Genomic DNA, 13420 nt, shown 5'->3' with positions numbered 1-13420 from the left:
GTTATGTGGTTTGCTGCCAAGGCCATCCTCTAGTCCCATTCAGTGGGATTTTCTTTTCCACACCCTAGTCGGAAGTTTGAAATTCAGAGTTGGAGTAGAGTTTTGAGTCACAGAGATGGGGAACGAACGGAGGAGGAGGAAGACGACGACGAGGAGGAGGAGGAGGATCTGGTGAGGAAAGTCTCCTCCTCCTCCTTCTCCTCCTCCTCCTGCTTCTGCTGCTGCTGCGGCTGCTGCCCTGAGAACAAATGGTATATTCATCAGTAGCTTCTTGCTGCCAGAGAAAGTCCTCGAGGGAAATTCGGTGTACAGTCAGACTTAACGCCAACCCTCCCTTTTAAAAGCCCTCCCTGCCGGCCCGAGACTCGTCTGCTCTTTGTACACTTAGTGGCCTCCCGGGTGCGAGTGTGAGGAAGCGTGTGCGTGCGCGCGTGTGAATGTTCGGTGAGTGTGTGCGTGTTGTGTGTGTGTGTGTGTCCGCCTTACGTCTCCAACAACCATGAGAGACGCCTCCTGCATCCGCTCCTGGCTCTGGCTGCTGCTGGCTGCCTCTGCTCAGGTCTCCGGACAGCAACCACAGGAGAGGTAATGAGCCTGGGGCACAGGAGGCGCGTGGGGCGCAGCGGGAGGATGGGGCTGTTAGCTGCCACCACTGCCGCGGCTGTTGCTGCGTGCTTGGGCTCAAGGGCGCACAGCTATCCCCCCCATCTCCGGGATCCTGGCGCGCCCACCCCTGGGGCCAGGAACCCCTCTTAGGCGGCTTCCCTAGAGCCCCCGCGTGCAAGGGCAGGCTCTCCCCGGGACAGTTCAGCTTTCAGCCTGCCGCGTCCCTCCTCACCTCCCGCTGGTCCTCCACCTCTGGTTCCAGAGTCTCATACAACTGAAGGCTGGGCTGAGTTGCCTTTCTCTGCCAGCTTCCCTAACCCCAGGCATGCTGGCAAATTCCCTCATGCCTCAACTCCCGTGGCTGTCAGTGGCTCGGCCCTACATTCTCCCCCTTTCCTTTCCCATCCCCCTCAAGCCCCCATGAGACCAGAACTCTCTCTCACGGGGAAGCCCCTTTCCCTCCTTCCCATCCTAGACTAACACGGGGCTGGAGCTAGACACGCTCCTTCTCCGCCCTATTTCTGCTGAGGAGAGCCGCTGGTGATGTTATCATGAGTAGGGTCGTTAAACTTAATCCCTTCACCACTCTCGCCTTCCTCCCCCTTCTCCTTCCTCCAAGGGGAACAAAAATCAGCAGGAATTCCCAGTCCCATGAGGCCTCTCTCTCTCTCTCTCTCTCTCTCTCTCTCTCTCTCTCTCTCTCTCTCTCTCTCTCTCATTTCCTTCTCTTCTGGGAACCTTCGCACAGTGAGTGGTTTAAGCCCAGGGAAACCACTGGAAGCCAGAAATCCTGGACACCATGCTGGGAGGTGAATGCATTTATCCCCTGATCTCAAATCACATCTGCTCCCTTTAGCTAGGGTTGACAGTCAAGCTTTACCTGCATCCCACCTCCACCTCCACCACTTTCCTCCTTTCCTCTAGGGAAACTCTGCTAATAGGCAAACCTGGGAGGGAAAAAAGGGGGGGGGGGAGAGAGAGAGAGAGAGAGAGAGAGAGAGAGAGAGAGAGAGAGAGAGAGAGAAAGGCTTCTGTCTGGTGCTAAGCACCTCAGTCTTTAAGCAACTGCTTGCTTTCCCAGTCTAAAACCAAACTGCTCTTCAGCCCCATCTTTTATTCTGTATAAGTGAGGGGTTATTTTCTACTTCTGTGGAAATGAATTTCCCATTCTGAACGACTCCTTTGGGAGGTTCTATTACTCGGTTGCTTTTTCTAGCTTTGCTTTATCATGACTAGGACTGACTGTGGTTGAACTGAGTGCCAAGGAGTCAGTATTTTTGAAAATAACATGTTTGAGGGCAGCTTTTCCTAGAGGAAAGGAGGAAAGTGGTGGAGGTGGAGGTGGGATGCAGGTAAAGCTTGACTGTCAACCCTAGCTAAAGGGAGCAGATGCGATTTGAGATCAGGGGATAAATGCATTCACCTCCCAGCATGGTGACTCAGTGGATAGAGAGCCAGGACTGGAGTCAGGAGGTCCAAAGTTCAATTCTGGCCTCAGACACTTTCTACCTGTATGACCCTGGGCAAGTCACTTAACCCCAATTGCCTAGCCCTTACCAAACCAATACTTAGTATCAATTTTAAGACAGAGGGTAAAGGGGAAGGAAGGAAAGAAGGGAAGAAGGAAGCAAGGAAGTAAAGAAGGAAAGAAGGAAGGAAGAAAGAAAGGAAGGAAGGAAGAAAGGAAGGAGAGGGGGAGGGAGGGAGAGAGGGAGGAAGGAAACAAAATGTGTGCATTCTGCAAACTTTCATGTGTTTTTTTGCATTTGCATCATGAACGTCTTCAAGGCTGGGAGTAGCTACTAAATACTAGTAAAAAACACTGTTGTCAGGTTGTATTTCCCAGTGAAACTGTATGACTTTTTGCCATTGTTTTGATCTTCCCAGACCTGTTTTCACATGCGGTGGCATTCTATCTGGAGAATCTGGACTTATTGGCAGTGAAGGGTTCCCTGGAGTCTACCCTCCAAACAGCAAATGTACTTGGAAAATCACAGTAAGCATTTTAAGTACAGTATTCTCTGATACCAGGGTGTTGAAAACACTGAAGAGCTGCTTCATTTTTCCTCCATTTCCAGGATGTGTGGTAGAGTAGGGGGGTGGAGTGGGGAGCAGATACCTGGAATAGTAAATGGCTAAATTTGCCTCAACTCTTTGGAAGATTATTAATAGAAGTCCTAGCTTTCTCTTATCTTTGGAACTATAAAAGGTAGGTGATAGTGCTTTGAGAATTGCAGGATAAATCTTTAAAGTTGAAGTGTGTCTCAAAACCTACCTCACATTCCTCGGTTTTCTGAGATACAAATTTAGAATTTATTATTTGAAGACCAACAACACTGCTGGTTTTTCTATGTACAACAATCACTCAAATTCATTGTATTGACTTTGCTCCAAATAGATAAGTTGGGAATAATAATAACTGATATTTATTTTTATAGTACATTTTATATAGATAATCTCATTTTATCCCTCTGAAAAGAACACTTTAGAGACAAAGGATTTGTGTTCGAATCCTGACTGTACCATTTATTATCTATGTGATTTTAGGCAAGTCATTGCACTTCCTAGAGCCTTAATTTCCTCATATAAAGAATAAGGGATGGGACTAGTTGGCCTCAGAGCTCTAGATCTATGAACTCATGACCATAGGCAAGGCACAGGACCCTCCCTAATCCCCAGCTGACTCATCTGTAAAATGAAGAGGTTGAACCAGATGGCCTCTGGAGTCCTTTAAAGAACTAAATCCTTTTATTAATCCCATGAGGCAAGCACTATTATTTTTCCCTTTTTACAGATGAGGAAACTGAGTCTGACAGAGGTTAAGAGATTTATCCAGGCTCATATGGATAGTAAGTGAGGCAGGATTTGAACCCGGTCAGTCAGTCAACAAGCATTTATTAAGTTCCTACTAAGTGCCAGGCATTGTGATAAGCTGTAGGAATACAAAGGAAATAAAAACCAAAATACTCTGTGCTTTCAAGGAACCAGGATCTTCCTGATGCCACACTGAACATTCTGTCTACTATGCCACACTGCTTCTGTTTCAAGGACAAAGGGTAGTTCCTCACCTTGGCATCTATTAAAAGAATTTAAAATGTACTCTCATCCTATTGAAATCACCAGAAAAGGCAAGCTGCCAGAAACAAACAAACAAAAAAAAATTGGAAGGAGAAACAACCCCAGCCTGACACATTCATTTTTTAAAAATTAGGCATTGGTTGCCAGTGCCAGGAAAGCATAATGAATATAATGTTGAGTCATGGTCTGATTCTGAGAAAATAGAGACTTGAGGCAATGTAAAAAATGCCTCATCCTTAACATCAGACAAATAACAGGGATTTTTAGTCATTTCCCCATTTGCTATGACAGTCACTGTCTGTGTTTGTTTGTTTTATCACAGAGTTCCATTCTAACCGTTGTGCAATACGGCTTTACTGAGTGTTTTCTTCATCCAGTGTGATTCTAGCCACTAAGACAGACTGGATTCTCACAGAGCTCAGGAATTTCCATAAGATAAGAAGACAGATTCTAGAACTCTTAATTCTTATAGAGGCCACAGTGTGAAAGAAGCTTATCCACTGAGAAAGCTCCCTGGGCAAACACCCTCCTATAAATAAACTTGTCTCCCATCTATATTGGGAAAGTTTTACTAAACCTAGGTAAATGTCCCTCTGTGGTTAAATCCTCAGCCTGACAGGCTGGAAGAGAGTCCACAAGCTAGAAATATAGAATTTGAAGAAAGGACAATGGTTTCCTGGTATCAGAAAGGCAGAAAATAACTTGGAAATAAACATGAAATGGAAATGTGGTTCTGAGGCAGGCTTAAATGAGGCAAGGTTTGTCTTTGCCACCTATCATTATTAAATGTGAAGAAGTAACATTAAAAGGTCAGCAAATGGATGGGAGAAATTAAGTTGTCCTTTGAAGCGTTAGTGTGGTTAATAAGAGAACTCTTTTTTGGAATAATTACAGATATTTGTTATCTTAAAATTTGCAAAGTACCTTACCAACATTTGATTCCCATAACAACTCAAGATAAGTATTACCATCTCTATTTCTCAGATGAGAAAACTGAGGCTCAAAAATATTTAAGTGATTTGCCTGCAATCATAGAGCAAGCAAGTGTTAGAAAGAGGATTTAAATATAGGTCTCTTCTGAGTCCAAGAAGAGGCCTTTCCATTACACCACTGGTTCTTTTCTAGAGAAAGGAACTAGAGTTCAATGTTGCGTCAACATTCGGACATGAGAAATTCTGCTGGAAGAGGTTCTTCTTTGGAAAGGTGACTTGGAGGTGGGAGAGATAGACACTCTTTACTTTGTGAAGATGGTTTATTGCTTCACAGTCAGTGGGTGAGGTGGCACGGTGCCCTCCCCTCACAGTATGCTTCAGTCTCTGTAACTTGTTTGAAACGTTTTAAAAATATTTCCGTTTGCTACTAAAACATTCGTTGTAACTATGTCTGTACTTCTATATAAATTACTTGGATCATAGGGTAAGTGGAAGAAAAAAGGAAGGGAAGGAAGGAGGAAGGAAAGGAAATCTCTCTCATTATTGCCTTTCTAGGGTTACTTCTTAACATGTAACACATTTAATAATAATGCAAGGCAAATATAAAATTTTCGTTATTTAAGCCTGCCTCAGAATCATATTTCCAATTCATGCTTTTTTAAAAAAACATTTTCTGGAAGAAGGAGGGAAGGAAAGAAGGAAGGGAGAGAGGGAGGGAAGGAGGTTAATTAAGGACTTACTATGTGCTGAGAACTATGGAGATAAATACAAAAGTAAAGACAGTGCCTGCCCTGATGGAATTTACCTTCTAATAGGGAAGCATTCTAAATGGCCGGGAAAGACTTGCCCAAGGTCACCCAGTGAGTCATTTGGGAAAGCCAGGATACGAACCCAGATTTTCTGACTCTGAATCCAACATTCTTTCCACTTCATCTCACTATCACTCTGAAAAAAATACAGTTGTGGTTTTCACACTTCAGACAAGGTCAGACCCACTTAGACTGCCATTAGTTAAGGACACGAGGATAACTGCCAATCAGGAATCCTCTTTCAAAGATACAGTAGTTTTAGAATGCATGGGCCATGTAGTACAAATAACTAACCAAACTACTTTTTAGAAGACAAAGAAAAGGGGGCTTTGAAGTGAGGGTTTGATTTTAGCCAATGAAGTTTATGCTCTTTCAAGAGGATGTCACTTTGATTTCTTGCTATAAAAACAACTGCTCTGTTCTGAGAACTTCAAGGAGAGTTCTTGGTTACTGTTACAGCCTTGGCAAGACTGAGTCACAGGGGTCCTCACTAACCCTGGCTCACTTGGCTGCTATAGAGGACTCAGCTGAGCAGCTTTTCACATTGAGGATAACGCTGAATTTATTCGTAACCCTTGAGTTCAATTCAACAGACATTTATCAAGCCCCTCATCCGTGCAAGGCACTGTCCTTGGTGCTGTGGATACAAAACCAAACCAAATCCGCAACAACCAATAATCTCTGCCCTCAGGAACTCACATGCTGCTGGAGGGTTACTGTATGTACACAGAGAAGTAAACACAAAATAATTGGAGGCAGGACAGAGCACTCTGGACGAGGTGGATTAGGAAAGATTTCTTGTAGGAGGAGGGCACCTGAGCTGAACCTTGAAGGCAGTTAAGACATCTATGAGGGGAGGTGAGAAGAGAGGGCATGCCTGGTCCCTGTGCAAAAGAAAAACCTGTGCAAAGATGGGCAATGAACCACTGAGCTTAGGAATAAGCCTGGTCATTTTGGCTAGGCCACAGAATATATGAAGGGGAATGCTATGAAAGAAGCCGGGAAAGGTAGGATAGAGCAAGAATGAGGAGCACTTTAAGTGTCAAGAGGACAAGTTTTTGTTTTATCCTAGAAGTAATCGAGAGCACCTGGAGAATTTTGAGCAGTAGAATTACATGGTTGGACTTGTGCCTTAGAAAGAGTATTTTGAAGGATGCTAGCATTAGAGAGAGAAAAGACTGGACACAGAGAGAGAGACTAATTAGAGTAGTCCAGAAGAAAGGTAAAAAGGACTAGAGAGAAGGTGACCCCATAAGAGGAGATAAGGAGATAATACACAATATGCAGGGGAGGTAGAAGCAGCTAGATTTGACATTTGATTAGCTATTGAAGGGAAGGTGAGGAAGAGAGCAGAGCCAAGACTGACTCCATGATTGCAAACATGAGGACCTGAAGGAGAATAAAGTTGATAAGTCTGGAAGTGGAGGCTGAGGTCAGATGTGTATCTAGTTCTCCCCTTCTAGCTCCTCAAGGTGTGTCTACATGTTCTCCAGAGCAGCAAAGGGGAGAAACTTTCTCTTTGTAGTTCCTCTAGATTCTGGAAGAATAGACAGGACAGTAGATCCAGGTATGGCTTCTAGCCCACAGGGACATGGGCCAATTTTGTTTTCTTAGCATCTAGGAATATAGCTGAGAAACAGTAGCACTAACTTATAGACCTAGAAGATACTGGCAGTTGGTCCCATCAATGATCATGCCTTGGAACATGGTCAAATGCCCCTGAAGGCTGTCATACAAGTGATGTTGCTGTAGAATTGCCTAGAGTAAGGGTACATCCTGCAGGTTGGAGCACTGGGCTGCTTATTCATTTATGGTGATAATAATAACTCATTTACATAATGCTTGAAGGTTTACAAAATGTTTCCCTTAAATAACATACACAATGACTACAACTGTGTGAAGACAACAGAACTTAATGTTCTTTAATTATGATGACAAAACCCAACCCCAAAGAAATGAAGAGAAAATGTACCTCCCTCCCCTCTTTGCAAAGATGGGCATTAAATACCTCTTCTACTGTCAGACTCAGTTGACATATTGATTAGTTTTGCTGAACTGTTTCCTTCCTGCCTTCCTTTCTTTTTTAATTCTTTGTTACATGGCACAGTTCTTTGGAGACTAAGGGATGGACTGGAAATGAAGATGGCACAAAAACAAAATATCCATATAATTTCTTAAATGAGAAAAAAATCATACAAAATATTTTCTTCATAACAGCCATGTCAAGTGAGGTAGCATTTTCTCATCCATTTTTATAGATCACTAAACAGAGAGATTGAAGAGGCCACACAGCATAGAGAGGGAGTGAGCTGGCCTTAGAGTCAAGGAGACTCTAGTTGAAGTCTTGTCTCTGACACATACTAGTTGCATGACCGAGAGCAAACCAATTTTCCTCTCTGATCCCTAGATAATTGCCTAAGGAGTTGCACCCCAAACTGATGCAATGAAAGGGCCAGACCAAAATAAACAAACAAAAAGACTTGAGCCTCAAGAGGTGATCATATTTCATTTACATAGCAGGGTTGTTTTTTTTAATAAACTCTAGAGGTTTTATGACCTACAAAATCCTTCGGGTTTCCATGGGATCTTGGTAGCCAACACCAGTATCATTTAATGTTTTGTGCTTAATTTGTGATGCTTACAGAGAAATGAATTTTCACATTTCACAGGGATAGGCCTGGAACAGGAAATGGCACTTAGACCTGATGAAGTGCCCAATGAACTCATCATTCTATCCTCTGGACTTGCATGGCCCTGGCTATCCTTAGCTATTACAGAATTATGATGCCAAATCTTTTTCAAAAATAGGATTGTTAGAGGCCAAAGATTGATCTTCAGGGTCAGGAACTATTCCATTGGTAGAACCATCATTAATTTATTGCAGATCTTGGACAAATCCTTTCAGAGTTCTATGCATTGGCTTTCCCACCTCTAAATTATTCATTTCCTGAGCCTGTTGTTAAAACAGGTAGCATAATATTTGCTCCCTTCACATAAGAGGAACAATATGGTTTCTTTTTTTAACAGAACCACAGAACACTGAGTAAACTAAAATCTGGCTGCTCCATGCTTGTTCAATCAACCCTCTTCAAAACAGACTTGCATGATAGTCAGGTCAGCTGAATTGTGTTTATAGCAACTGCAAATTAGATTGATTCAGAGGCCTCTAAGCTTCCTATTAATATGGCAACAGGCAAATAAGAATTTTCATAAAATAGATTACATAAGCTACAACTGAATCAAGTGGGGATCCTTGAACAGCTGTTGTTTTCACTGTCATTGGTGTTACTCTGGCAATGATGGTCAAGACTAGTAAGATTATAGGATCATAGATTTAGAACTAGAAGGGAACTGTAGAGATTTTAGTCATTCATTCATTCCATTTTTTAAAAAAACTTTTACCTTTTCTCTTAGAAGCCATACGAAGTATCATTTCTAAGGCAGAAGAGCAGCAAGGGCAAGGAAATTGGGGGTAAGCAACTTATGCCAAAACTAGGAAGTTTCTTGGGCCAGATTTGAAGCCAAACCCTCCTATCTCCAAACCTGCTCTCTATCCATCAAACCACCAAGCTGTCCCTTATTCATTCTTTCTACAAATGTTTATTAAGTACTAGATGTTGGGGACCCAAAGGCAAAATGTTTAAAAACTTTCCTCAAGCATCTTATATTCTACTGAAGATATTATATACATAAATACATTAATGTATAGCAATATCACAGTTTTCCTTTTGAGTCAAATGTATTATATTGTATGCATTTAAAAATATTCTGAGAAGGGATCCATAGGCTTCATCAGATTGGCAGTGTGGTCAGTGAAAAAAAAAAGACTAAGAGGGGGATCAGAAAGACTTCCTATAGGAAGTGGCTTCATAGTTGAGCCTTGGAGGAAGGAATATATGCCAGGCATCCAAGACAACCTAGGAAAATGCATGGTGGCTTGAGACTATCTATTCCAACTGATGTTACAGATGAGGAAAATGGACTGAGTCACTAAGTAACTCTCCCAAAGTAACCATGGTCGTGAGTTGTAGAATTAAGATTTGAACCGAGATCCTCTGACTCCAAATCCAATGTTAATTCTGCTTTTCCCACCCTTGGTAGCTGTTGATCCAGGAGTAACTTATAAGTCAGTTTTAGAAATTAAGTACAGAGGTGGCTAGGTGGCACAGTGGATAGAGAACCAGGGGTAAGTCACTTAACCCCAATTCCCTAGCTGTTCTTCAACCTTAGAAATGATACTTAGTATGGCTTCTAAGAGAGAAAGTAAAGGTTAAAAAAGTCAGTCAAGGTTTCCTATCTGGCCTCAGATACGTCCTAGCAGAATGACCTTGGGCAAGTCACTTAAACTCCATTGCCTAGCCCTTACTGCTTTTCTGTCTTAGACTTAATACTAAGATAGAGAGGTTGAAAAAAATAACTCAGGTGACATCCCATCTAGCTCTTGCCCTTCTGCCTTAAGAGTTGTTACTAATACAGAAAAGAAGAGTTTTTTTAAATTAAAAATAAAAATGAAGTGCATCTGATAAGCCTGGTGATGATGTGTTGTAATCAAATATTTGAAATTGCTCAGCAGCATTTGCTTAAGGGTTCATTTAGTGTTTTCAGCTCCAGTTTAGTCTGAGAAAGATTTGTAAGTGAACTATAAACATTTCCTTGATCTAAAACTTGGCATACAAGAGTTCATCCCCTCAGCAGCTCCTACCCCACCCCACAAACTTCAAAGTCAATAGTGTGGGAGGGCCAGACTCACAGAATTGTTTTCTTTTCATCAGAAAGGGAAGGGAAGGCATACAGAAAAATTTTTCTAGGTCAAAATACTCTATGAAGAAAAACTAGCAAAGGAAACAAGATGAATGACTTTAAAATAAAATATAAATGAAATACTAAAGATTTAAATGGTAAGTAATCAGCAGGCACATAAAATAATGGAGTGGTCTAAGGTTTGATCCTCAGGTTAGTGTCTGAGGGAGGAGGAGGGCTGAAGATCATAGGAGCTATTGAGGATGGTGAACTGAGAAGGCTAGATGATAAATAGGAGCCTGATAACATGTTAACGTCACCTCACCAAGAATAGGAACAGTAATAGGATTACATAAAAAGATGGCACCTTAAACTTGGAGCCCGGGGAGATGTGGGCTTCCATCTTGCTTCTTATACTTACTAGCTGTGTGGCCCTGGGCAAACCATTTCCTCTCTGTGAGTATGCCTGTCCTTATTGATAAAATGAGGATTAGAATGACTCTAATACCTCCCACACAGGATTGAGAAATTAAACGAAATATTGTGTGTGTGAAGGGCTTTGGCATAAATGGCAGGCTTTATCATTATTCCAATGTCACACTGATTTCCTTGGAATTCATCTTTCTAAAGATGCTTTATTAAACAGCTGTCCATTTGAGGTGTTTCTAATACCCTTTACTTTGGATGGTCTAGAGCTCTTCTCTGTTCAAATCCTCATTCTGATTCCATCACCGGAGGCCTGAATCACTTCTGAAAGGTAGCTTGGGGCTCAAGTGGATCAGGTGCTGTTCTGAGATGTCTTCAGCAGCCATATTCCTGGGCTTCTGGCTGCCCCAGGTTTTCCCAGAGCATCAAAATCAGACTTATGTCTCACTAAGTGCCCTTAGATCCCATAAAACCACACAGACTAATGCAATATTAAACTGACAACTAGGGAGCATGGGGAACAGAGTGCTAGAACTGGAATCAAGAAGGCTTTGAGTTCAAATCCTGCCTCAGACACTTACCAGCTTTCATCTAGCCATATGCTTCATTTTGTTCTTCAGTTGATTCATTCATGTCATTTTTTTGTCCTCTTATGTACTCTTTTTTAAATTCAAAGATACTTTATTTTCCCAATTACATATAATAATATTTTAACACATATTGTCCAAAATTATAAGATCCAAATCATCTCCCTCCCTCCCTCCCCCACCCCCCAACTCAGAGATGGTAAGCAATTTGCTCTGGGCTATACATGTATTATCTCACATGTCAGACTCTTCATGACTCCATTTGGGATTTTCTTGGGGAAGTTATTGAAGTGATTTGCCATTTCCTTCTCCAGCTCTTTTTACAGATGAGGAAACTGAGGCAAACAGGGTTATGTGAAGTGACTAGTCTAGGGTTGCCCAGATAGTAAAAGTCTGAGAGTAGATTTGACTTCCAGGCTTCCTGACTCCAGGCCAGGTGCTCTATCCACAGTGATGGGCAAACTTTTTAAAGAGGGGGCCAAAGGAAAGGAAATGCTCATCTGTCAGTCTGTTTCTAAGGCAACTCTTTTGAAGTTTCATTGTATTGTATCCTACTAGTCAGATTAGGAATAATGTCCTGTGGCCAAATAGAACATTTCAGGGGGCCATATCTGGCCTTTGGGGCTGTAGTTTGCCCATCTCTGCACTATACCATCTGCACTATACCCACTATATACACCTTATTTAGTCATTTGGTAAAAAGAGAGGAAAAAAATATGAACTTCTGATCAAATAAGATAAAACCTTCTTCAGAATGCCTGGAATATAGTAGATGCCCAATAAATGATTGTCTGGAAATAAAATCAGCTCTATATATGTATGGCAAAAGAAGACACAGTGAATTTAGCAGAAACTTGGCACTTAAGTCATTTGATTATACCTAAGGGCATAGTAATTGGGTCCAAGCTCTCAGTAGTTATTCCTCCTTGCTTTCTGTGACCACAGCAAAGGAGATATAGGGGAGGAATGTTGGCCTTCACCACAGATTTCCTGGCCACGACTGCGCTGGAGAATTTAGAACTATGCAAAGATTGGAATTTCAGTCTTGACTGAGTTTTTTTTTTTGTTGGATTTTTTTAACATGCATATGTTTTCATTATAGCTAGTCTAGAAAATTAAATGGGACTTCATACTTGTTTGACCCAACGTCATTAATTAATACCTGATTTGAAAACAAATAATCTAATTAGCAGAGAAATTCTGATTCTTTGATCCTGAAGATTGTTTATCAGAAAGGGAACTGGGTAATTCCTGCTTCTCTTTTTTGAAAAACAACATAATTCAGAGATTTGATGGCGATGTATAGACAATCCTTAATTGACATTCATTGTATAGTCTGGGCATATTAAGAAATGAGTTAAAGGCTGAAAAATAAGCTAGAAAGAAATGGAAGGTTTTTCTACCAAGAATCCAGTCTTCATGTGTGCATGGACTTGTGCCTATTGGCTTCTAAAAGGAGTCTGATGTTTTGTTGTTTTTTTAAATCCTGTAAAGAATGGAAAGAATGAAGGAAAGAAGTAAGCCTTTATTATACAACTACTTTATGCTAGACACTGTGTAAATGCTTTACAATCATTATCTCATTTGATCCCCCCAACCACTCTAGGAGATAGGTGCTTTTATTATCCCCACTTTACAGAGTAGGGAACTGAGGCAGATAGATTTGTCTGAAATTATACAGTTAATAAGTGTCTGAGGCCAGATCTGAACTTAGGGCTTCCTGGCTCAAGGTCTGGCACTCAATTAATTGCATTAATTAATTGCCTCCAATTTTTTGATAAAGCCAAAAAATAAAACCAAAAATTTATTTTTTTTGACTGAAGAGCATACTCCTTTGTTTATGCCACTTGTACATTCAATGCTCTACTCAGGCAGATGTCCAGAAAATGATTCAATGGGCAGACAGACATAAGGAACTGACCATAAAATCTTCAATGGGTTTCTTTAAGTGAATGTCTCTTTTTTAAAAATTTTTTTATTTTGAATATTTTTCCATGGTTACATGATTCATGATCCCCCTCCCCACTGCTTTCTCCTCTCCCACTTCCAAAGCCAACAAGCAGTTCCACTGGGTTAAACATGTATCATTGTTCAAAACCTATTTCCATGTTATTCATATTTGTAGTAGAGTGATCTTTCAACATCAAAACCCTAATCACATCCCTATCGCACTACGGGGTCAATCACATATTTTTGTAATGCATTTCTTGTTCCACAGTTATTTCTCTGGATGTGGATAGCA

The 13420-nt window shown here is 41.4% G+C and overlaps 1 protein-coding gene across 1 annotated transcript in view; it reads left to right on the top strand.

Moving 5' to 3' along the window:
* The first annotated feature begins 481 nt into the window (after positions 1 to 481).
* Positions 482 to 13420, top strand: part of PCOLCE2 (procollagen C-endopeptidase enhancer 2) — an 88599-nt gene continuing 75660 nt past the window's right edge. Inside the window, exons 1-2 of the mRNA XM_044667608.1 lie at positions 482 to 585; positions 2494 to 2602. Of these exons, the coding sequence (XP_044523543.1) occupies positions 500 to 585; positions 2494 to 2602 (195 nt within the window). The 5' untranslated portion in view covers positions 482 to 499. The remainder of the gene's footprint in view (positions 586 to 2493; positions 2603 to 13420) is intronic.

Source organism: Gracilinanus agilis, chromosome 3 (genome assembly GCF_016433145.1).
Source record: "Gracilinanus agilis isolate LMUSP501 chromosome 3, AgileGrace, whole genome shotgun sequence".
Classification (NCBI taxonomy): domain Eukaryota; kingdom Metazoa; phylum Chordata; class Mammalia; order Didelphimorphia; family Didelphidae; genus Gracilinanus; species Gracilinanus agilis.
Note: the sequence above shows the minus strand (reverse complement) of the source record. Positions and strands in the feature narration are given on the sequence as shown.